Source organism: Siniperca chuatsi, linkage group LG24 (assembly GCF_020085105.1).
Source record: "Siniperca chuatsi isolate FFG_IHB_CAS linkage group LG24, ASM2008510v1, whole genome shotgun sequence".
Classification (NCBI taxonomy): domain Eukaryota; kingdom Metazoa; phylum Chordata; class Actinopteri; order Centrarchiformes; family Sinipercidae; genus Siniperca; species Siniperca chuatsi.
Window position 1 is genome coordinate 18,932,381 of NC_058065.1, and position 26,617 is coordinate 18,958,997.

A 26,617-nucleotide genomic window follows, 5' to 3' on the forward strand; every position below is an offset into this window, starting at 1 on the left:
CAAATGTTTGCCCAGCATGATTGCAATACACTCTAGTTGACTTGTTCACCATCTGAGTTAAATTACAAATGAGGGAAGTGCTGTTTAACTTTTTTCTTAATGGGCATAAATCTGCCAATCTATATTAAAGTCACCAAGGACAAACATTTCTTTACTGATATCTGTTACCTTCATCAGCACGGAACATAATTCTTCTACATATAGCACACTAGCACTTGGGGGCCTATAGACACAGCTTGATATTGATTCATATTTTCACTATTAATTCATCTACATATTTCATGAACTTTATTTCTGAAACTCCTAACATTAATATGAGCAATTCTTCTGTTCAGTACCATGTTTATATCAGCCAATGATCCAACACAGTTTTTATCGTTGATTGGGGGCCTTCTCTCTGCTCAGTCACTGCTCCTTGACCTCTCAATTAGGCAGTCATAGCTGATCATAGCATAATCTCCTCTTGCTCTTGCCTCCTTCATTGCGGGTAATAGCTCAGCTCTTCTCTTCCTCACTAGTTCCAAATGAAGAAGAAGTCCTCCCTGACTTAGATCTTGCCCTGACCAGGATTAGCTGTTTGTCCTTAAAACAGCTTGTTCACGACTGATGTCAGCCTTTTTCTGTAGCCTCTTTCACAGGGGCATCCAGCTGGAGTTTTGTGGTGAACAGTTCTTGTACTTTGGACTACGTTTAAGCTCAGTTTTCAGCTTTCGGTTTTCTATCAGCTTTATCCGGTCCAATTCCATTAATCATAAGATTATTTCTTCTGCATTGATTCTCTAGGTAATCCATCTATTCATAGTATCCCTTCGCATCTTGTCCTGATTTCAGTTCATTAACCTGCTTGGATATGTCCTTAGACTCGCTTTGTTGGGCCTATTGGTGTTTCTTTAGATCATCAATGCCACCCCAACCTCCTCCCTTTGCAGACTTTGAGGTTCAATAACAATGTCTATTTCCTTCTTTCTCCAAACGGACAAGAGTCTTAATTTGCATGGCCGCTAGTGGTCCTTGTCACATCAACTTAAAATTGTTGTTATTGGGCATATGCTGATGCTGTCTCTTTTCTTCAGAGGATAGACTCCAAATATTTAATGTGCCCCATGGACATTTAAGAAAGCCCTTAGATACAGGGAATCCTGAAGCTCATGGTCACCTCGGAGGTTATTCTTTTCTATTCTATTCCTCGTTTAAATATGTGCTAAGTATCAGGATAATTAGTAGTAGTAGAGGTCTATCCACACCAACAATACAGGATTCCTCACAGTGTATTATACTGGAGGCGCACCGCGTCATCTGAAATACAGACCACATTAATGGAAAAAGAGCAGAGGTGCTGCATCACAAACAAGGCCACATATTTAATGAGTTGAACGCTTGAGGTGTTGCTTAAGGGATGGCAATGTTGGCCAGTTGGTCCAACACTTTGGTCCAGAATGAACCATCTCAACAACTATTGAATGAATGTCATAAAATTTGGTTCAGACATTCGTGTCTCTCTCAGGATGAATAACTTTGGTGATCCTCTGACTTTTTGTCTAGCCTCAGGCCAACATTTGAATCTATCCAATATTTTGATACTATGACTAAATACCTTCAAAGCTAATGGCATTCCCATCAGCCTCAGCTGTATTTTATGTTTACTGCTAATTAGCAAATGTTAGTATGCTAACACGCTAATCTAATACTTGCTAAACATCAGTTTGTTAGCATGCTGAACAGGTGAACAGGTGATTGGCATATAACAAAATGATGCTTTACTGCACTGGATGGATCAACTGTTTTGACATCACAGGTGGCCTCGGTTATTCACAGCAAGGCAAACCTGTATTCTGTCTCTCTCTGTGATGGCTTTGTTTTTTCACAGCTGCACATATAATCCAGGTGTGGGTTTTGACACAACTTTCTGTTTCTGTTGGACTGAAAAAGAGAGTCGGCTTGTGAAAGTTAGCTTCTTAACATCACTATTATCAGAAGTAACTGTACGTTTACCATGTCTGTGACAATTCTCCAGCTCGGTTTTTGAATGCTTCACTTTTATCAGTCCACACAACATGAGATCTGAGAGTGTTTGTGAAAAGCTCCATTTTGATGTCACCCAAAGGCCCAAATAGGGAGAAAACTACGTGTCTTCATATTTGTCCACATTGACATGGCCTTATTGTGCAGCTTCTTCAGACAGAGTTCATTCATCTCTTAGTACAGACTTCACCAACACGGAGCGGACAGAATTGGACTTTCCTGCAGTAAACCTTTCTGATCAGTTGTGACGACCATGTTCACTGTCCAGCCTGCTGTGTGTATGTGTGTTTCTCCTTTTAGTGTGTGTGAGTTTAAAGTTTCTGCTCTAATGCACCTGCTCAGTCATTCAAACTGCACTAAACACAGCCTGAGGCACTTCTGTCTTCCTCTCTCTATCTGTCATGCTGGTTCTCTGTCTCGTCCTGTCTCAGAAACACTGTCTCACTTTTCTCTGTCTTCCTCTATTTTATTTCCATTTGTATGTTCTACGAAATAATCAACATTTGACTAGCTTTGACTCTCTCTCTCTCTCTCTCTCTTTCTCTCTCTTTCTCTCTCTCTCTTTCTCTCTCTTTCTCTCTCTCTCTGTCTCTCGCTCTCTCTCGCTGTCTCTCTCTCTGTCTCTCTCTCTGTCCTTCATTTCTTTTGTCAGAAAATCAATTTTAAGTTAAGCAAGAAGAAGCCCACCTTCTCTCATCGCAGAAGCTGGCTGAATAATTCAACACACACACACACACACACACACACACACACAACGGACTAATACACACATTGCTTTTTTGCACATTAAAAGTACTTTTCCAGCCATTTTCATGGGAATTTATACAGAGAAAAAGTGACATTAGTGAAACTTTTTTTTCCCAGACACCAAACTGTTTGGTCTGACAACAAATCAACCTGCAGTTTTTCCTTGCCACTGTCGCCAAGTGCTTGCTCATGGTGGGATTTGTTGGGTCTCTGTAAATAATATCATAAAGAGTACGGTCTAGACCTGCTCTATAGGAAAGTGCAGTGAGATAACTTCTGTTATGAATTGGCGCTATATAAATAAAATGTGTGAAATAAAGTGTTCAGAAACTGATTTGATGCGCTGTGTTGTTTGGCTTTATGGCAAGCTTGGCAGTATTGTCTTCTGTTACTGTATGTATATGTGTAACCCGCCACACAATAGTGCAAATGTCAAACTCTGCCTATGCAGTCACGTAAATACAACAGTAAATACAAGGAACAACATGATGACTGTTGTTTCCATCAATCCATCATTTTGCTTCCTTCAGGAGCTCTTCAGGAATTTGCAAAACTGACTTAAAGTTCCTCATTTAGTTCCTAAGTTTAGTTTTTGTGGTTGTATACTTCAAGCGTTGAATATCTTCTTATCCACGGTGACCTTTGCAGTCCTTTGGTGACCATCAACCTTTCACTTCTTCCTCCATCTGCCACTGGCAGAAACACTGAAAGCTTTACAACAGCACCCCTTCACAGTTAATGCCATGAAGCAATGCCCCTTTGTGCCATAAAATCATCCAGCAGACTCGGACTAACTGGCACAGTGTTGAATGACATTTGAATTTCACTTAGACTGTTCTTTGTACATCAGCCATTTTGTGTACAGTACTCACAGTAATGGCATGTACGTTATTTTAGACAACCTGTGATGTGTGTGTGCGTGTTGTGAAAAGTGGAAGAGATTATCTTTCTTATTACAGCAGTATAATTACAGCTAGGTTGAGTGTGTGTATGTGTGTGTCACCATACAACTTTGTGTGTGTGTGACTCTAAGCAACACATGTGGCAGTGCATGAACATCAGTGTGTTGCCTGTTTGTGTGAGCGCAGACCGTGTGCAAGCCTGCATTTTATCCTGAGTGAGTGTGTGTGTGTGTGTGTGTGTGTGTGTGTGTGTGTGTGTGTGTGTGTGTGTGTGTGTGTCATTTGGTGCTGATGCTAACTGATATGTCAGAAAATCAATTAATTACTTTTAAGCGGCAGTTAACTGCATCCGCACAATACAACCCATGAATTATAGAGGAGGTGTGTGTGCAAATACTGTGTGTGTGTGAATTGGCTGCTCTGTTAACTACAGACAATTGCTAACTCCTCCGTCACTGATCAATTGATGAGAGTGCTTTGATACAAATCTACTGAAGTGTCTGAACTGACTCATCCATGTCTACTTTCCATGGTGTTCACTGTGTGTGTATAGATAGCCATGTGAACCATTATCTGCTTCCATCGGTGATTCAAACTAAAGCAATCTTACTGCCAAGGCCACAAAGTGTTCATTCTCAGTTTTTCGTTGACCAATATTCGGTCTGTCCAGAAAGCAAAGATTGAACAGAAGCCTGATTAACATGGGTCTGGAAACAATCCCAACAGGCAGAAACACCAGACAGCGGTTACAGCTGTTCCACTGACGTATTACTGTATGTCATATTAATATTACTGACACTGTGACAGTCCACACACAAGCTATGGACATGTGCTTCCATGTGATGGATCGAGCTTTGGAAGGTATTGACATTTTAGGAATTGAAGCGGATTTAATATTGAAATCGGACCTTTTCTCACTGACACTCGAAGCTTGTCGATACTGGTGTTACCCCAAGAATATTGCAATACATAACTGATGTTCAGTGTGTGGAAGAGGACGAGTGTATTTAAAAAAGAACTCTTAACTTTAACATTAGTATCTTTAATTATCCAATTCATTCACTTTTCATATCTTACATTCATATTTTTAACCAAAATGTGGGAATCAGGCCTGAAACCAAGACAAGCCAGTTTAGGTTTGGAAAAATCTGGTTTGATCACTGAATACAATGAAATACTTTTTCAAATTTTGGTTTATTTCTCAAATCCCGCCTCTCTAAAAAGAAACTGTTTTGAGAGACGATGTTCAAAAGGATATTCAACTCAATGGCATCTTAACTTTAAGTTTCTCTTTCTAAATATTTGTTCATATTAGCAAAGGATTCGTTAAACTATGATCAGAGTGGAAGGATGTTTATACGTGGAGAGAGACTGTCCTTTAAATACAATGTGATCAAGTGTTAAAGGTGCTGATGAGAAACCAGACTCTCTCCATCCCTCCATCGATCCCTCGCTCTGTGTGTGTGTGTGTGTGTGTGTGTGTGTGGTATTGATCCTTGCCATGCCACTGTCACTGGCCTCAGGGTGGCCTCAGCTCAGGGGACGACAGGGACAGACAGCCGCTGGCAGAGAGAGAGAGAGAGAGAGAGAGAGAGAGAGGCAGCACTTATTCTGGAGTTTATTTGGTTTCCACTTATGGTGCGTATAACTGGTTCCTCTTAAATCTCTTTGGAAACATGTATATAGTGAATACTTGAAATATAATATCTATTATTAAGACTGTTTAGTTGGAGCAAGGCCTCTTTGTCCCCTTCATGTGGCATCTTTCTGACCATTCATTGCATTGCAAGAGGAGGCTTAAATGATTAGGAAATCCGGGTGAGGAACACTAGATCCTCTCCTGCTCTCCCCCCAAAAATAAATCAAATAAAATAACCTCCCCCTTTTTGCAGAACCCCTTAGTAGTTTTTGGTTCTTTTACTACTGTATTTTATATCATATTAACAATACTCACCAACACAAGGAGAGATATATTTTAGATGTTTTTATATCAGCTGTGTCAAACCATCAAACACAAAATGAGCTAAAACCATTATTTTGTCCAATCACCTGAGACACGTGCATATACAGTGTGACTTGCATAACTTGAATTTATAACAATAATGCAATAATAAAACAAGTAGGAGGCAGCGTATTAGAAATGCTGCAGTATGAGGTCTGATTTTACACCCTGAAAACCTCAAAAATCACATTTTCATCCTAAAGATACTTCCGTTGTATTTCTCTATACTTTGCATGTTGGAATGGTGAAAGGTGAGGAGCAGCACAGATAATGTGTGTGACGGTAAACAGGAAGTTAGTGTAGGTACTGCAGCTGCGTGGGTATAACCGCAGCACCGGCGGCTGGTCACAGTAATGCAGTAACCGCTGCAGTCCTCTTCACGTACGTCTTTAAAATCCAAGAAACAGAAATCCGTGTGTATGCAAACCAGAAGTCCTTCTTCATCCAAAGGAACAACAAACGGGCCTTTTAACACATCAGTTCACATGCAGACTCTCACTCTCACGTTTTGTCAGCAAATCATTTTGGAAAAGGTCCTGGCATTTTTTAACTTTTGAGTAACATTTCTTGTTTTGTTCACAGCTGTTAATGAGAAAGAGGCAGACACCAGCAGGCAGCTTTTAGATGTTATTTACCCACCAAGAATCCAAAGGATGAACTGGGCCCTACAAGAGCTCGACAAACAGAACAACAAAACAACTCTTTACTGCACTTACCTTCCAAATATAGGAAGGGTTTTTTGTGCAGCTGGGTCCTCATAGGTTGCAACCAGCCAACAAACACAAAACACATGTTTTTGAAATTCAAGTGAACTGTGCATCAATGAGTCTCACATATAATGTAGCAAAAGAAGACTTTTACAACTGATGACAGTAAGGACAGACTTGCCAGTAGTCCTTTAAAGAAGAAAGGTGTTTGTCCTGCTGTTTTCCTTTTTGATTCAGTTTTTCTCACTAGCTTTTGTCTATATAATTGAAACCAATTGTGGTATTTGACATGAAAAATTCAAAATATGAAAGAAAAAGAATAAGGGAAAAAACAGGACAACAGGACGGGACAACTTTCTTTCTGCTGTGCCAAAACATGTGTCGTCCGACCAAAGCTGTTATGTTTCCACAACCACACTATGGCTTACCATCGGCCTACACACACAGGATAAGCTGAGTTTCCGTGGGCCTGGTTTTGGCTCACTGTGAACACACACACCTCAGACGACCACTGTGGCTCACCATAACCCAGTGACACACACACAGTTGGTCTGAGGTTGCCATTGAGGGTCACAGGGAGCTGTTGCTCACACACTCCCTGTCTTTCTTTGAAACACACACAGGGAGTTTTGTGGTGATGTCACCAGCCAAAGGGCCTCTGGGGGAGTCGCTGTGGGAAGCTCACAGTCCACCAGTGTGTGTGTGTGTGTGTGTGTGTGTGTGTGTGTGTGTCATAGCGTTCACCTTGAGGTTTGGTAGTGCATCTCTATTTAGAGCAATGGTTCTGTGAGGAAGATACAATTAAACTTTCGTTTTCCATTCAGAATGTTGAGTTGGTGTGGAGCTGTACAAACTGATGTAAGTGTGAAGTGAGGGGGGGCCTTGACTTCATTTAAACATTTTCACCATGTTTTGACTAATATAAATAGGGGTTTTGTTCAGTATATCTCACCTTTATTTATAAAAATTATGTAAGAAATGATGCTTTACTGCATGCATATTTAACTTTTATGAATACACACTGCAATCAAAATTAATTTAAATGCATTTCTGAAGTTCAGTTTAGCCAATGTTTGGCTGTAAAAACTGGACCATAATCAAAACTATAGCACAACATGGGTATTAAACGCAACCAAAATGCACAGGAAATGCATGAAAGAAGACTCACAAACCCCTCCGTCTGGCCTGGACACCATTAAACACCATACCTGTGGTCATTGGGTATCCTAAATCATCCTCTTGTATATACATACATTGTTCCGGACATAATCGACACTCAATAGACCCTTTCACAGCCGACATTTAGGCTTGTAATGGCAGGAAAAGCACAGGTGTAATTGATCAGATTAGATCAGAGTGCATTCACTCCTTCTGTCACTTTCAGCTGGTATTTCTGCCTCCGGAGCTGCAGAGTCTGGATCTGTGGTTGTGGGCCACCTGCTGCCCCTGTGTTCCTGCTCGACAACTGCTGCTACAGTTGTTATTGGCTCTGTTACTGATGCTGACATTATTTTTCCTATAGCTGTCATTCCTATTATTACTAATTTATTAATATTAACACTATAATTACTATTCTACTATATTAAAAAAAATAATAATAATTCTACGTGGTCTTTGCATTGTGCCTCCCTAACCCTATCCCCCAAACCCTCTCTCTCTCTCTCGTTCTCTCTCTCTCTCTCTCTTTCTCCCTCTCTCCCTCTCTCTCTCTTTCTTTTCTCTCTCTCTCTCTCTCTCTCTCTCTCTCTTTCTTTCTTTCTCTTTCTCTTTCTCTCTCACTTTCATTCTCTCTCTCTCTCTCTCTCTCTCTAAACCTCTCTCTCTCTCGAAACCTTACACGGCAGCAGCGGATGTCCGATTCTGCTTGAGGTTTCTGCCTGTTAAAGGAAGTTTTTCCTTGCCACTGTCGCCAAATGCTTGCTCATGGTGGGATTTGTTGAGTCTCTGTAATTAATATTATAAAGAGTACGGTCTAGACCTGCTCTATAGGAAAAGCGCAATGAGATAACTTCTGTTATGAATTGGTGCTATATAAATAAAATTGAATCGAATTCCATTTAGGTGAGCCATTTCCAGGGTCATAGCTTACTGGGGCACGCGATGGGAACTGAGCCATCATTTCTCCTGTTCTTTTCCTGCTAGGACAAGTCAAAATTCAATTCAATGTGTTCAAAGTGTTAGCTTTTGTTTATATTCAAGTTCAGTGTCTAGTGCTCTTTAGTATGATTATACCTTCTCACTGTAACTCAAACTACATGCCTTTTTTACCCCCCTTTTTTAAAAATCTAAAAATAAAAAACATTGAATGTAATGGCTTCTACAAACATAGTCCTTCTTAACTTCATGTATCCATACTTAACTTTAACATGTTAAAATGGTAAAAGGCATCAATTAATCAATGGATAGTAATTAATTGCAACCTGTTACAATATCATATTTATTTCCGCACCATTTGAACTAATTGTCTTACTGTTTACAAACATTACTGTTGTTGGGTTTTTTTGTACTTAAAAAATAAAATAAATAAAAAATATATATATCTTGCACAAAGTAGCTTAATGTTTGTTTACCTTGTTGAGCTTGTTGTACTTCTTTTTAGCTGAATTTATTTATTTAGTCTATTTCTGTGTATGTACATTGAAAGCAACAAAAAACTCACTATGTTGTAGCTAAGCTACAAGCTACAAGCTAGTCAGAGGCCAAGCAAAATGGCATGACATCTACAAGGCATCTTAGATAGTGTTCTGAACAGACGTTAACTGTAACAGTGGTGTTCGCTTGTAAAAGCTAAAAAGATCAACTCCAAAATGAAGACAAATTTAACAAATCAGCACTCCACAGGTTCAGTGCCTGAGACACGCAAACTCTTATCACTCAAGTGAGTGACCTCAATTTTCAACCAGAACTTCCAAATAGCGAGAAAGAGGGAGGGTGAGAAAGAGGTAAGGAGGAAGGGAGGGAGGGAGAAAAGGGGAGAAAATCATTTGAGTAGCTAAATGAAATTAGCAGCTTAAAAAAGCCTGAGGGCAAAGTGGAGTTGTGTCCCCTGTGGCTATGCTTTAGAGAAGGAGCGAATGAATTAAGCTTGACTGGCTCCTCTCCTCCTTCTCCACCTCCTTCTCCTCTCTCCCTCGCTTCTTACTCCCTCACTTTTTTCTGGTTTTTACTAATATGTAGGGTGAGATGGAGGGAGAGGGAAGGGGGGTGAGGAGATGAATGAGGGGTATAAAAGCAGTTCGTGAAGGTGAGGACAGGCTGGAGCTCTTCTTTGCCGAATGAGTTCTCAGACTCTCTTTTGAGTGTTCTTGCTGACTTCAAATTTTGGACTAACAAAAAGTGAAAAAAACGTAATTTGTTCCTTTTCCTTTTCTTCCAATTCCCTCCCATTTCCCTCTTGCTGTTTTAATTCTTCTTATTATTGTTTTTTCCCTTGATACCCTCTTTTTTCTTCCTTGGGTGTTGGAATTTTGGCCCCAGCTGTTGCTGCTTCTGCACCCAGGACTGAAGCATGAACCCTGGGGCATTCTCCAGCTCGGGCCCCCTGTCCTGGGCCATGTACCTGATGAGGAAAGGCCGGACAGGCAGCGGACTCTTTGGTAAAGCTAATTCTTCTTGACACCTCATAGTCATCATCACCATCTCCATCACCATCACGTCTGGTCTACTCATGCCAGTTTTCTGTTTTTATTATGCTGAACTCGGTGTTAATGTTGTTGGCATGTATTCCATGTTGTGGTATAGACACATCGCCTTCACATAATTTGTGACCACGATTATCCAATAATCCATGTTCATTTCTGTGACTATGTTATTCCGAGAAGCATGTCACTATGTGCATGTAATGTGCAATCCCTCAAATATTTAATACTCCACTGACCTTTTCTTTTCTTGGGATATTTTGCACGATCTCGAGCTTCTTGGTAACTTCTGACCACTTCAACCGATGCAGCTGGGGATTCGGTGCTCTGCTACAGGGTAAAGTGCAGTAACCATAGGAATTATATGGACACCTCACCTCCCAATTTAAGTGCAATGCCAGCATTCAGCGCCAATGCAGGAACAGTGTGACATTTATGTAGCAGGTGGAAATTAAGGGTGTGGAGGTTGGCCTTTCATGTAGGCCACCCGAGTTTGCGTCCCGTCACAGACCTGTAATTAACGTTGCCTTTTTATTAAACGTAACCGTGATCTTTCCTTAACCTCGCTTTAGTTGCTTGACCCTAACTCTAAACTTAACCTGCAGAAAGTGAGAAAGTTCAAAGCATTAACTTGGCATGGAAGAAAATCAACCAGGCAATCAGAGGTTTTTCACAATCGTCAAATAGCAACGCTCTTGTCTGGCGATAGGGTTGATCCTTAAAGTACAGGCAGATGTTTGACATTGTCCTTGGGGTGTCCCAGTGGACCCTTTCAGGTTTCATTCAGGGTTTTTGCAGAAGTCTGTGTTTAATTTCCAGACTTACACATCGACTTTAAGCTGCCTCTAGGAGAGAACGTGCCCACGTAATAATGATCAGATACACTGAGGAAACATATCCACAGAACTGGAAGGTCAAGATTACAAACCAACCTGAGTGTTCAGTAGGACTGTGGACTCAGGCTGTGGTTATACTTGTTACATTGTGTATTCTGATTGGTGATCGTCATATTAGCTTTTTATTTGGAGTTCCTACAGGAAGCTTTCTTTTCAGTGAAATTCTTTAGACAACTTTGACAGAATTTAGAAACAAAGATAACTGTTTGCGAGGCCGGAGGCTGACAGTGACGTTTGCTGGGATGATGCTGCACATATGACATGTTCATAAGATATATCAGTCTGCATCATCTTAAATCTACATGTTGCTTTTGTTCTGTAGGAATGTTTCTTGGACATATCTTCAGTTTAAGGAATCTTTGGTATTTATTTAAACCGTCCGCAGCTGATAACACGAAGCAATGCTAGTATCAATAACTTTGATAGGCAGTTGTGACGGGGTATTGATTTTGGATCAGAGGACACTGAGCAGCTCACATTACGAGCCAGTCAGTGGGAATCGCTGGCTGAGAGAAATCCAACTCCTCTCCCTCTGTCTAGTTTCTTTCTTTCTTTCTCTCGGCCTCCTCTGTTTTATTTGTGTCTTCATGCGTTCAATCACTTTCCCCTCGCACAAATATTTCAATCTTCAAGTCTTAAAGGACCGAAAGGACCTTCTAGCCGGGCTGCTTTGGTCAACTCAGACAAGACCCAATCATTTTTATTGTAGCGGCCAGATTAACTCAGGCATTGCATTTAGTTCTGAAATCGATTACTTTAGCGTATTCTACATTTTCCCAACGCCGCCACAAATAACCAACAGGATATGCATGTGTGACGATACATGACTATATGAATTGCTATGAGCATCTAAACTTACTTTGTTTCTATAGAATCTGTGTGTGCACTAGGCATAAGGCCTAACAAGTTGAGAGCATCCTTCAGTGGTTCAGTTATCTCTGAGGAATGTCAGATTTAATGCCACTAACTTTTCTGAAATTGCAGGTTGACAGAAGTGCTTCAGCTGCAGGTTCAACGTGTTTGTAGTTTGTCTGCTTGTAGGAAAACTGTACTGAATACAAGCGTGTGTGTGTGTGTGTGTGTTGGGGGGGCAATTTAACAATCAGTGACAATCAGTGAATTCATCACACAGTTTCGAGCTGTCTAAATACATCCAAAGATCGGCAGATAAGTGAAAAAGCACACACAGGCCCTCTGAGAGGAAGTGAAAAATAGATATTTCCAAGGGCAAATCACGTCACATCTCAGGCGGAGACGCGAGTGGAGGCATTTACATTTTTTATCATCCCCCCTTTGGCTACAGAGGGATGGATGCAGAGGCAGACTGGCGCTTCCCTTAAACTCATCCGACAGCATGTTGATTTTACTCAAATCAAATCGACCGACTCCCAAAAAGGCCGTCCTGCAGCAGGCAGGTGCAAAGGATGCTGTATGTCGGACCCTCAGCCAGCCAATGGTTGTAAAGTTTGGTGTCAGTGGGAGGTGGAGCCAGGCTACACACAGCTTTTCTGATTCTTTTTAGAAAACACCTCTGAGTCACTCGTCTTCTTATTTAAGAGCTATCATGAAAAATGCCTCCTCTTAAATTCAAAATGAGTATTACATCTTTGGTAAAGTTGCCATATCTGATATCATTTACCTCCAACACCACAGACACCACCAGCTCCAGACTCAGGGCTGAGCCCATGTCATATGGAGACAAAACAAGGCAATAGCGATTTGAATACCTACTCGTTACTGAACACTTCCTGTGGTCGATAGCTCCAGCACAAGTGAGTTAGTGGATATTTAGTTAGTAAGTTGAAATTGTTTTGTCTCTGTTCCTCAAATTCAGTTGGCCATTTCCAGATCTATAAAAGTTTCTTCTTTCAAATCTGGACCCCAATATTCAAACTCAAACATGTGCGTTGGCAGGGAGAAGCGATCCAGCCGGAGAAAGACTCGAGGAAGCCGTTGTGATGAGCAGCTACCACCCCAAACACTTTAATGTTCTCTCTGAATAAGTCACCCTGAAGGAAGTCCTGCTTTTTAATCTACACACCATGTGAGGAAATCCAACCATGTGAATGAAAACAGTAAATTCGTGGCATTTAAACTGCAACATCTTATGTACATTTCATTTCACAAATAGGTGACTTATAAAATGTCGATTAGGATGGCCTTTCTTCGCTTCCATGTGTTATTGCTTTGTGATCAGCTGTAAGAAATAATGGAGACTGTGTTCAGTGGTAATGTTGCCTTGTGAGTACGCATCATAACGCCGGGGCTGAGAGGCCAACCGGGCTTTAACTTGGATACTTACAGCTAGGAAGGACTGAAACAGCAACGGATTAAATGCAAGTACACGCTGCGTTCGAACAGGATGCATTCTGGGATGCCGATGCACCTCACTTCATCATCCGTCAGCTGTTTGTTCCGATCAGACGCATCACTGTGCTGTCGGCAGCTCCTGCAAGCTGCATTGTCCTGCATGGAGATCAAATAATGGCAGTCTGCTCTCCCACCCGGGACCTGCAGCACAGCGGCACGACACAACATGGCTGAACACACCGCGGCACGCTGTGGAGAGCTGCAAGGAAAGGATTCAATATTATCACTCATTATTTCTCATATAATCATATCATGGCAAAAAGAACATGTCAGTATTTGGGGAATCACAGTTCTCCTCTCTGCATGAACGAGAATAAGCTGAATCCAAAGCAGAGCCAGAGCACGAGGCATTCACTGGCAACGTGCACATGTTTTTAAAGATGGAGGATTTAGTCCTGATGTGTTTTGAATACTTAAAGAAATATCATGTCTACATCAGTAATGATGTGAGAATGACAACACTATGTTTTACTTTTCTTAACCTTTAGAAAGTCTCATTGAAATAAAAGAAAAATCTCTTTTTCAGCAGTGTCCTGAACAGACAACAGGCCAGAATAACGAGTCACCACAAGCCCCATCAGACAGATCAGAAGCAATTCTAGAATCATAACTGAAGTTGTCTCAACCCATCGGAACTAAGAGACCAATCACAAACAATAACTCAATAAGACTAACACATGAATCATTCATTACTTACTACATTAAAGCCTTAATGTTAATAAAGTGTCTGTGGAATTCACAGCAGAAACTTCCCTGTGAAGTCACATCACGTGGCTCCAAATAACTCGGGACATGTTTGACTGCTGCTGTTGGTCATGAACAAAGGCGTATGAAGCTTCAGTTTTTCAAATGGAGTCTGGCTCGGGTGCTTCCACGCTGTACTTCACATTCAGCCGAGCGCCTGCTGCCCCCTGCCGTCTGAGCCGGGCTCGGGGAGCTCGGGGAGCTCGGGGAGCCGGGGTGGAAGGCAGCCGACTGGACAGAGCTGCAAATTAAAACGTGTACATCTGGATGAACATGAGAAGCGAAGAGGCAGGACGAGTTTGGGAGATTTGGAAAGGCTTTTTTTCAAAGACGTTGTGCCCTTTTCTTCACGTTTACTTGGTCATTTGAACTGGAAGTCTCACTCCTGTACGTGCCTGCTCGGGCTTTCTGCGCACAGTGGACAGACGCCACTCTCCGTCCCCTCCAAACCCCGCCTCCTCTCGCGCGGACATAACGCTGATTGGTCAATCCCCTCCTAGTGAGAGCCAGCGGCGAGCCTCCCCATTGGCTGAGGGCCGCTCGGTGCGCAGATGAGATGCAAATCCAGAGGTCTGCCCGTAAAAGCTCGGCGCCGCGAGCCCGAGTGGCCACTCATGTAGCGGGGGAGGAAGAGACGCGCGCGATGTGCTGCCACTGACGGAGTTCAGCTTCACTTCCCCTTCGTCTTCATGCTTCGTCACTTTCCTTCCACTTGTGATGCCAAACGTGTGGAAGCGTGATTTCTGCCGCGAGGAGACAGCGGCGTCCCAGAGTGATTTGTTGTGCGTGGAGAGCGCACGCGGCGCTGCTTCGGACATCCGGCGCGCGTGGACGGGCTCGAGCTCCGCAGCCGGGCGAGCGTTCAGGCACAGATAAGAAGTCCACACACAGAGACGCTGCTCGTGCTGTCAACAAGACGCCTCGGGAGGAAGTTGAGTCTCTGTGGACCACCGAGCCGCCCAGATGGTGTTTCTGTGGGACGCCAAATACGGTAAAAGAATTCCCCATTTACAGTATTTGCTGACGCTTTTCTTCACAAAGAAGGAGAAATAATAGAACATCCATGTCATGTGTGTGCCGCGGCCCCTGCTGCTGTCTGCAGCCTGCACCTGGATTTGGCTCCTGGGCTCTGTCCCAGTCCTGCTGCAGCTGCCCCCGCTCGTCTCCCACGTGTCCCTTAGAAAATCTACTACCTGAAGTGCGCTGTGGTGCTTTATGAACAGATTCTAAACAACATGTCATAAGTTTAGATCATTTAGGATCATCCTACAGCACAACCTGAAGTGTCTGGTCAGGTGGCTTCATGACAGACCACATGTGATCCCAGATCAGCTTCCAGAGAGAAGTCCAGAAGTGCTCTGACCCCTAACGCCCCGGCTGTTTGAACACCAACAGATGCTTCATCCGTCCAATCTGAGATTATTCAAATACGTTTAGTGCCTCAGAGCCCAGGTCCACTCATGTCGCTGCTGACATTTGTCTGTGGCTGCTTGTCTTGTGTGGTGGCCTCGTGCACGCCTGCAGCACGGGGCCCCAGCTGCGGCAGGCGGACAGCTGGCCCCCACTGTTGGGTCGGGGGCCGCTCCTCTGCTGATAACCAGCTGATCACTTCTCTCACGATTATTCATTTACAGAAGGAGTGCTTAAAGAGTGTTGCTGCTGTCTTTAGTCACCGCAGGGTGTGTGTCACCATGCACGGTGTATACGTGTGTGTGTGTGTGTGTGTGTGTCTTTCTGTTACAGTGATGTTCCTGATTCAGCTCTGCAGTGTTCACACAGCTCCTGTAAAAGCTGCAGACCAGGCCGACCATCGCTCACTGGTTTTTTAGCGATTCCAGTTTGTGCTGGTTCGGTCTGCAGGTGAATCTGCAGAAACGTGGGCTGAAACTAATCGTTCCTTTCACTCTCTCCATTATAACAAGTCAGGGCAGCGACCCGTATCCTTTACAGTTTCCCAGAGATGTTCACTTTATTATGGAAGAAAACCACGAGCTGTTCCCGTTCTGTTGAATCACTAACGAACTGACTATTTGTTGCAGCTGTGGCGTTCTGGTTCTGTCTGGATTTGTTGACTCTACCACCAAACGTCTCCAGTCTGGAGAAAAGGAAATCTAACATCTGCTCTCTCTCAGACCCAGCCCCCGGCCGGCGCTACACCCCCCCCTCCACCACCCTCGCCTCGGGGGGGAAGATGGCCGAGGCCCTGCCCCTGGGCGCCCAGGAGGCCGGAGGCGGGTCCGCTCTGGTGGGCAAACTGCGCATGGCCGAGCGCGGCGGCATGGTGGAGGTACGATGACGCGGGCGACACACGCACACCCAATCTCAGAGCTGCTCACGGCCCACGGCGATACTTGAGAAGGCCCCTGTGATGTTTTTCAGGTGATCTCGGATCATCCAGGAGAGCTGGTGAAGACCGACAGCCCCAACTTCCTCTGCTCGGTGCTGCCCACACACTGGAGGTGCAACAAGACGCTGCCCATCGCTTTTAAGGTGCGTGTGTTACCCAGCATCCCACTGGGCGTTACTATAGTTACCAGTTGCTTTCCGCTTTAAGAAATACATGCAACACATCTACTGGATTTCGTCGTTACAGATGAAACAGCAGCTACATTACACTCGCACCGCATCAGTAACCGGAAACTCTCCGACCTCCGCTTCACTGCAGCGTCTCCCGCAAATCAGCTGCAAACGGCCGGCCGCCGTCTGCCAGCCCTCAGCGGCTGGACTTCCTTAGTGTGACAGCTGAGCTACGCCGAACCATTGTGGTCCTGCTGGAGGTTTCTTCAGTTACTTGTGTAAAAATCTACAATGTCATTGTAATAGAATATATAATATAAAGTGTGAAAATAGAGAAAGGCAGCACATCCTGGAGAAGCTGGAAGCAGCGAGTCGATGGCAGGCCACTGATTATCAGAACGCTTCCCGTGTCACTGCTGCACCGCCGGCTGCACCGCCGGGGCGTCATTACTGCGGTTAAACACACTGTCCCAAACATCTGTCCCCGGACAACTGCTGTCCTGTGAAAAGCATGTATGTCCAATAGGGTCCACGGCTTAACAAGCAGGCCAGTATTCTGTTAATCCCAATCAGCCCTTGCACTGATCAGACAGGGAAACACCTGATTCCTGTTGGAATGTGGCGACGAAATGTGTGTTTTCACTCAGGAATGACAGGTACAGAGTTTAGTGCTGTGTCTCTACGAGAGAAACGAGGCGTCCGACGGTCCGCCCTCAGCCTGTCTTCATGTTCTGCGCAGTGTATTCCCTCACGTATCGATGTGTGTGGATGTGGACGGCTTTCCTGCACTTTGAGACTAAATGCATTTGTGGAAAAGCAGCTTTTAGCCGCAGAACACACACACACTGATTGATTTGTTGAGTTTTATGCATTAGTGTTCACACGTGTGTGTGTGTGTGTGTGTGTGTGTGTGTGTGTGTGTGTGTGAGTTTGGTGCATTATACATCATTATGGAGTGTCATGAGCGGATGTCACTGCCTTTTACTGATAATGGATGACTGTTATGATGCGCACACACACACACACACACACACACACACACATAGACACACACACAAATACACATTTCAGCGTAGTGCATACATGACAACACACACACTGTACTGTAGGTACACACACAGGTACAATGTGTATGTATAAACAGGCCGTCCATTTAAAAAATGTACACACACACACACACACACACACACACACACACACACACACTGGCCTGGGAGCTTCATAATTGTTTCCTTTGTCTTGTTTATTCTGCTGGGCTGGTTCCATGCCCCATTGCTGCCAGTCTCTCCCTTGTCTGCCGGGGTGTGTGTGTGTGTGTGTGTGTGTGTTCTTTCTTCCTCTCCCAGTTCTTCATTGTAAACTATTTGCAAGCCAAGACCTGTATTTTCAACCCCAGCGAGTCCCTGCTGCTGTGGAAGAATTGTATCCAACCACATTCCACCGCAGGCTCAGATCAATACAGTCATTGGTGGATTATTGGAACATCAGCATATTGATATTTCAACTCATACTCAAAGCAGCGTAGCTGGTAAACAACAGTTAGAGCACTATCTTAGAGCAATGTTATTACCTGGAAAACAAGGCTAAAGTTTAATTTGAAGGGGGCTAAAGGGGAAGGGTTAACTGAGAAGACCCAGTCGTGGTGCGGTCAGTGGCGTGGAGAGCGCAGGGTTAAAAGAGAAAGCATCCACAGTACAGTATCTGCGGGCGTCATTTGCACACTGATGGTTTGATTAGCGTTGATATGGAAATCGGCCTCCCTGGCTCTGTATTTGCGTAGGCGTGGAGGAGGAGACTGCTCTCGAGTGCGCCCACTGTCACACATTTCCATTTTACGCTTGTGTTTTGGGAGATTTTCAGTTTCAATAAGGAAAAGAATTGACTTTTTGTTTCATGATTTGCATCTTTTACATGAACTTTGTGAGTTTAAATAGTCTGAAGCTGTTTGTGTCTCTGTGGCTTTGTGAGACCCCGTGATCAGGTCAAATCTGCCCCCCCATTAGCATTTCACGTCATTTGCTTTGGCTGTAGCAGGATACATAAGCATGAGCCAAACCTGTGGACGTCTGGATGTTGCCTCTGCACTGAGCCGGTCATCTACATCCAGAGTTCCACTGCAAACACAAACTGCTAAGAGCTGCTGCAGTATGACTTTTCATGGCGGAAACAAATATAGGTTCAAAACAAAAAGAAAGTGCTCCCACACACACACTCCGTGTTGATACATCCGCTTCCAGCAAAGCAGCAATCATCTGGTTCAGTGATCACTTGTACTGCACTGATAAGCTACCATCAGAGCGCTAGAAACAGCCACTGCTGCAACACTCCGTTAGCTGGTTGAGCTAGTTGTAAGCTAGTTACTGCCAAAGCTCGTGACTTTTACCCGATGTCCTGGCTGGATGTGGTGGTGTCCGCTCTCAAAAATGGGAATGTGTTCCCAACAACCAGACGTTAAAAACAAAACCGGATGCGCGCCGCATAAGGTCAACACTTCTTTGCTTGCATCCCCCAAAGCATGATGGGAACTGTAGTTCCAGAACCCAGAACGTGAGAAAACAATAGAAGTGACACAATCCAAGAATATTATCTTTTTCAACTATCATTACATTTTTACACATCCGGGCTGAGGGTGCCACCAACAGGGGTTCCTATATCGCTGCAACACCCGTCCGTCCGTCCGTTCATCGGCAGAGACGTGTTTGAAAATGTTGATTGATGATAAGAGCGGACATTTTGATTCACAGTTTTGTCACACAGAAGACTCTCTCCTCCTTCCCTCCGTCGTGTCACCAGGTGGTTGGCCTAGGCGACATCCCTGATGGCACCTTGGTAACGGTGATGGCGGGAAATGATGAGAACTACTCAGCTGAGCTTCGTAACGCCACGGCCGCCATCAAGAACCAAGTGGCCAGATTCAACGACCTGCGCTTTGTTGGCCGCAGTGGAAGAGGTACACACACACACACACACACACACGCATAACAATGCAAAATACAAAAACAATGAAATATAAATGCAGATTTTTGCTGTGGTGGCACAAATATGAGCTCTACTGGCATCAAATGTAAGTGAGAGCAGTATCAGCCAGTAAAATCTCACGCTGGCTGAAATTGAATATTTTGCACAAGCACACAACGCAGCATAGATAAATTAGGGGAAGTACATGTGAATAAAAACAGTATTCACACAACTTCCTTGTAACACCCCATTCAACCCCCCAACGGACACACTACACCACAGTTACTCTAAATCAGTCGCAGGCAAATGTCCCAACTTATCTATTTAAAACACCAGTCCTGTGTACACAAGCTCTGCTAACACACACACACACACACACACACACACACACATAAGAATGACTCCCCAGCTGAATGGAAATATGGGAATAACTGTCAATGTTTGACAGATTCCACAGTCCTGCTGCTGAAAAATGAGCATATTAATAATTCATGTGCAGCAGAATAGTAGAAAGTTGAGGAGTAGAAATTTGTTTTCATGCAAATGTAACTGCACAGAGTACAATGAGGTTCATAAAATGCAAAACATGTTGATTCTTTAAGTTGATTAATAGCTGGATCAGTGTGGTTATTGCAGGAAACCCACACCTAATGCTTTGCTTCTCTGTATTACTAACTGTATGTTTTCATTATACCTGCTTCCTTTTCTCAGATGTGTTTTTTATATCCCCCTACTAAGGCCCACTATTATCATGTTACAATAACGACATGTGGCGGAGGGAAACTAAAATGTCATCCAAACTATTTTTAACTGCAACTCTTACATTTGTTCTTTAATGAAAGACTAAGAGTGTGCAGCCACGCTAGCAGGCACAGCGGTACTTTGAGCTAAATGCTAACATCAGTGTGCTCACAGTGACAATGCTAACATGCTGGTGTTTACCAGGTATACTGTTTACAATGTTCACCCTCTCAGTTTAGCATGTTAGCATGCTAACATTAGCTGGTTAGCAGTGAACACAGAGCGCAGCTGAGGCTGATGGGAATGCCATCAGCTCTGCAGGTGTTTGGTCAGAAACCAAAGTGTCGGACACGTTGTCGACCTGATGGTGGCGCTAGATGGAAAGTCAGAGGATCAGCAGAGGGGTTACAGTTCATCCTGAGGGGAGCATGAACGATGAAGCCATCGTCGGGAAACGCAGAAATGACTTTTAGGGTTCGACCAATAGTGATACTTATTTACAGTATAGTGTTTTATTCTGATCTCAGGACTGTATGCTGGATTTTTAAAAGATGAGGCTGGCAATAATCTAAATGTTTGTTATGATCATGAAATCCCATGTGCAGACTTCCTGTCTGCGGCTCTCAGCTGCGAGCCCATTGGTTCCTGCTCATTTTCTTTTTAAAGGCTCAGCTGCTCGCTGTAGTTTTTAATCAAACTGACATTTGGCATCTGTTGGGGACTACTTCCAGCGGCGGATGAATCCACATGTGGAGCTGTAGTGAGTGTTTGGGGCAGCAGGACGGTGTGTGTGGGCCGGAGTCAGAATAAACTCCAGTGTGTGTGTTGGTGGTGATGAAGGAATGTGTTACCCAGGGCAACAGCGCGGCTCAGGGATGGGTTGTAATAGTTAGCCGATACATTCGGTTGGACCTGCACGTGGGATTTGTTGAAGAGGAATAATATGTATCACCAGCCTGACCCTGAAACTGTGGCCTCACTGAGTGAGTGTGAGGGCCCTGTGTTGTGTCAGGAGCTTTTCCACCATTACTTCTGGAGAAGGCACACGCCGAGCAGAGCTTCTCCACCTGACACCTCTAAAATGGCGTTAACTGTTTCGTGGTTTGACTGTTGCTTTCTCTGTGTTTCTGTGTGTGTGTGTGTGTGTGTGTGTGTGTGTGTGTGTGTGTGGGTGGGAGTCAGTGTCTGAGTTCTCAAACTTCATCATTGTTTGTCACTTTCCCCTGTGTTGCAGAAGCACTTAGTGACAACACACAGACACTGATACACTCCTGATTTGTGCAGTGTTTACAGCGCTGCTCTGTGGATTTGCATATCACGAGCTGTTTTTCTCATCGCAAAAACTCCCAGTGAATCCATCTGTGTCCCTTTGAAGTTGATGAGTTACAGTCAGTTTCTGAGAGAAGAAATGAACTCTGAACTTGAATTACTAAATCCTCTTGCTGAAATCGTTTACAGTAGTGTTGTTTTAAGTGGAAACTATTTTTGTAAAGGCTGTAACTACATGGCAGCCCCAAATCCCTAAATGTACTCCCAGCTCACTTCTGATGTTTAACACACCAAGACATAAACAGCGATTTCAGAGGAAATGACTGATTTGGTGATTTAACAAAATCAGTGGTTTGTTTCCAGGTTGGTGAAACTGTCTGAAAACCAAACCGGATGATGTGAAAGCGCGTCGTCCTTTTTTAGCCTTCCGCCCGCACAAAGCCAGCGTTTGTCCGGAGCGAATCAGGCCGGCGGCAGTTCATTGGTTTGCTGGCTCGCCCGTCATCTGGCAGCACAGCAACACATGCAGGTGCACAGTTCTCTGGTGTGTTTATTGGATTTATTTCTATTAGTGAAGAGTACTGTTCAGAACGAAGGTAGACATAAAGCATTAGAACATGAAGGTGCCTTATACACACACCAAGACAAAAGCACACAAAGGGTAGGCGGCGGCACTCGTTTAAGAAACACATGAGGAAATGATGAAGATGTTTCTGTTTATTCCTGGAAAGTGTGAAAGAGTGAATAAATGTTTTCGACCGCCATGAAATGAGAGCCTCGCTGTAGCAGCAGCAGGCCAGCAGGGCGTCTGCTCTGCAAAGAGCGTGACAAACCAGAGAAACTGAAGAGCATGTGTAGATCTTGTTTTGACTCTTTTTTTGCTAGACGTGAGACAGCTCTGGGAACAGATCCAATAGACAGAGTTGAGACTTGAATTTGATCACAGAGACACATTTCTGATATTGTGCAGGCTCGTTTCTAAGCCAGTAACAGTTCGGTACTGTTATGGGATTGTTTCAGACAAATAAAGATCGGTGCAGTGAGGGCAAACCAGGATCAGGCTGAGAAAAGAGGACGGCCATTTCTCAGGCGCTGAATGTGAGGAGGATGAGGAGAGGGTGTTACACTGAGCTCAGTGATGTGTAGGAGGAAGAGGCTGGGCTGAAACAGCGTCTGAACGCAGCGGCGCAGGAGTTTCACACAGGACTGTCCTGCAGGGCCCTTCATGCTCATGCATGGGAGTTTCTTCTGACACGACATGATCTCATGTTGCAGAATGCTGTACAGTCAGTGAAACAGCTTCCTGGGTAACAGGCACTGTTTCTCTCACCTATCAGCGTTTATACTCGTTGTTGAACAGGTGGACCTGTGGGCGATCGTGAGTCTGGCTGAGGCGCCTGTACACTAGTGTGGCCGTAAAGTAAACGATGCAACGTCTGTCATGCCTTGTGTTTGTTTCATAGGATAGTTCAGCCTACTACCACTACATATGTCTGTGTGTGTGTGTGTGAGTGTGTGTGAGTGTGTGTGAGTGTGAGTGTGTATGAGTGTGTGTGTGTGTGTGTGTGTGTGTGTGCGGGCGCGTGGGACCAGTTTTCAGTCTCTATTTTAGTTCCTCTTTTAGACAGGACCACCATTTTTTTCTGTCACAGTACCTGCCTGTGTGAGCACACATGCACAGACACACCAACGCCACCTTGTTATTCCGGGAACACACACACACACACACACACACACAAACGCGCATGCTGTTTTGTTGAAGACGGTGGAAAATACAGATTCTGTCTGATCGGCTGATTGTGAGGAAAAACTGGACGACCCTGACTCAGCGAGCCCTGACATGATACACACACACACACACACACACACACACACACACACAGCTCACCTCATGTGTAAAATTCACTCTTATCTATAGAGAGTGAGTGAGCCATAGGGGTGATTAGAGAGAAAGTCCCGGAAAACACTGTTGTCAGGACACACACACACACACACCTTTGTGATTTAGTAATCTTGTGTGTGTGTGTGTGTGTGTGTGTGTGTGTGTGTGTGTGTGATGCCACCGGCTGGCTTCAGCTGTTCTCTCCCTGTCAGCCAGGCTCTCTGTAAACAACCTGCACAAAAACGCCCTCGGAGTTTCTCTGCACTCTATACAACTTACGCTCCACACTGGGTCGGTTTGCGTGCAGTAATGTTTACTCAGAATACACCGTGTATACAGCAGCATATACAGTATTCAGTAAGTATGGCGTTTATGTGTGTGTGTTGCGGGGGAGGACAGAGGAAAGGGAGGCCGGCAGGCTTCGGGTGACACCTCGCCCTCTGGTGGCGGTCAGCAGGGCAGCCACTTCGGTGTGCTTCACACTGGGTTTAATATGCACAGCACCTGCCCTATACGCCCTGAATCAATGGCTTGTGCAGCAAGTGAGCAGACTACTATTCAGTTCAACTCAACTTTATTTATATATTCATAACAGAAGGGATCTCATTGCACTGTTCCTACAGAGCAGCATTATTTACAGACCCAACAAAGACCTTTACATGGCTAGTCATTGTAAGATATACTGTAGTGTCTCTACCAGCTGAAGTTAAAGCTGAATAAACCCCAAAACACTGCTTCAACATGTTTATTCTATTTATTTTCTTATATTTTCTGTAGTTTCGGTAGTTTAATAGTTGTGTTACCACAGCATCGGTACCTTGGAACTGTTTCGTGTTGGACGATTCCAAAATGCAGATGCAAAAGGTTAACGGGAGTCCCCCTGTCGATGCTTACAGTGGAGCTTTTGATTTTAGATATCGATTTCATTACAGTCCCCAGCCCCTGCTGGGTTCACATCTAGTCACATCCGGGTTATTAAACTGAACAGGAGACTAAGTGAGCGTCCAGGTAAACAGCCCTGCATTAAGAGTAACAGGTCTATCAGACACAGGGTTATCACAGCAGTCCGCCACAGTGAGGTAAACACACTGTTCTCCCGTTACAAAGTGATACTGGGAGTGTGCGCTCCCACGCGTTTGACTGGCCAACGCAGCGTCTTGCTGGAGACATCGCAGTGCAGTCGTGGAGCCCGCTTCAGCCCTGAATGAAAGGGCTGATTTTTCCCACACACGGCTAAAGGCAGTCTGAAGGCAGTCTGCCATGAAAAAGAGAAGAAAGCTTCCTCTTTCAACTTCCTTAATGTTGTCTTCGCTCGCAACAATCTTCAGCACCATCAGAAGACAAACGCCAATCACAGTTCTTGTGGTCCCCACATGGTTTTTTCTGCCGCCACTTTGCATGTCAGCTACAGCGTAACCACGGAGCCAGGTGCATGCTGCCGTAGGTATTTAGGCGTAGCTACAGGGTGTGGAGGAAGGGTAACATGTCAGATTCTTTTTTATGAACCAGAAACGCTGTCTTTCTCTAAACGTAACCAAGTGTTTAAATGCCTAACCCTAACTATACCTCCGCCAGAGTTTATTTGACATAACAATGATCTTTCCCTTTACTTGCTTGACTGGAGATACATGGATACTGAGTGTGATAATTCAGGGTTTTGCAGAATTGTCAAATATCAATATTCTGTCTGGCAACAGGATTGATGAATATATGAATATGATTATAAGCTGATTCAGCGTCAGACCTGCTGCCTCAATATGGCGTGCAGGGAGGGTTCTTGCTCTTACCACTGTGCAAGCAAAACAACGGTACAGCCAAATGGAGCTCAGCTGGTAACTGTACAAGCTTCGACAGCTTGAGGCTAAATTCTGTTTGTTGTCCATGTAATACCATGCACACTGTATCTGAATGCGAGCCGTGTGGACTCGGATGTTTGTGGGGAAACAGACCGCTCACTAGGTCGTTGCTTTAGTCGGTCGACGGTAGCGTCTTTGGAAACGTGAATTTGTTCATTCAAAGCTGAAATGTTGGGCTTTTCCAGTTGTTGTTCTTTATCAGTTTAAGGCTGACCTCTTGATTTGAAATGAAATCATTTAGTCAAACTTCTGTAGATTTCATTTATTTTTGTATGCACATAATGTATGACAAAATGTCATCAGTGTTCAATATGTAGCAATAATGCAATAAGGAAATGTTCAGCGAGAGAAAACAGACACCGGGAGAGAGAGAAGTGAGAGTAACACCTGGCATTGCCCATACACAACAACAGTGGTGGTCTGCATGTGTGTGTGAGTGTGTGTGTGAGTGCTAATTCCAAAGCTGAGGCTGGCAGTGACCCCCCAGCAGGGTCCACACACACACACACACACACACACACACACAAAAATAGTCTTATAAATGTGTAACATATATTATGACCAGGGTTCAACTGATACAAGCTTTTTATGGTTGATATTTTTGGATTATACCATGGTCAAATTAAACTCTTGTTTCTGATTGGCTGGCAAGTGTCCCTTAAAATTGTATATTGGGACACCTTAATCATAGTCATGGCACTTTATTCTCTTTTCTAAATCAGTGCTCAGACTGTTTTAGGCTGCGAGTAACCCACAGTTTGTCACATTAGCTAAAAGCAATTCAACTGACCATTTGGCTGTTTTTATTCATTTGACAAGTGGCCGTGGTTCAATCACAATAACACACTTCTGTGTTGTCTACCTCGTCATGCACCATTCAGTTGTCATAACCAACAGTGTTTGGTGGCACTATTCAAGATCAATTTTTAGGGTGGAAAAACCTTTGACGAGTGGAGATGCTTAGGGGTGGAGTAAATTTGCACACGTTTTTTTGCTGACCTTTGAGGGAACATAGAGCCCAAAATGGAGGAAGCTATCGTAGCTAACCAGCAGCGTTGGACAATCCAATTTTATACAAGCAGACGTACAACGTTTTTTAGCCGACCGAGCTAACAGGTACCAAGCTCGCTAGCTTGGAGAGATTCTTTTCCTCTCTTAAAGAGCTCTTCATTGAATGAAATGGCTAACGAAAGCATGTTGTGGGCTTGATAGCAAGTTAGCTGTTAGCTCGCCAGCTACAACACTTCTCAATGTAGCCATGTGAGTAGTTCTGGTGAGACTGGGCCTCAATGCTAAATGCTAATAATAACACAGTAAAACCTTGGCGTGATCAATATAGTCTAATATTATACATTTCAAAGAACTT

The 26,617-nt window shown here is 44.1% G+C and overlaps 1 protein-coding gene across 5 annotated transcripts in view; it reads left to right on the forward strand.

Annotated features, from left to right (window-relative positions):
* The window catches only part of runx1 (RUNX family transcription factor 1), an 81,625-nt gene that overhangs the window by 41,430 nt on the left and 13,578 nt on the right, over window positions 1–26,617 (forward strand). The window contains exons 3-6 of one of the 5 annotated variants that reach the window (XM_044187683.1): window positions 9,858–9,976; window positions 16,068–16,315; window positions 16,408–16,518; window positions 19,339–19,495. In XM_044187683.1, the coding sequence (XP_044043618.1) occupies window positions 9,889–9,976; window positions 16,068–16,315; window positions 16,408–16,518; window positions 19,339–19,495 (604 nt within the window). In that variant the 5' untranslated portion in view covers window positions 9,858–9,888. Of the gene's footprint in view, window positions 1–9,857; window positions 9,977–14,064; window positions 15,020–16,067; window positions 16,316–16,407; window positions 16,519–19,338; window positions 19,496–26,617 lie in introns of those variants that run through there. The other 4 variants (XM_044187685.1, XM_044187684.1, XM_044187686.1 and 1 more) reach the window with 4 other exon arrangements.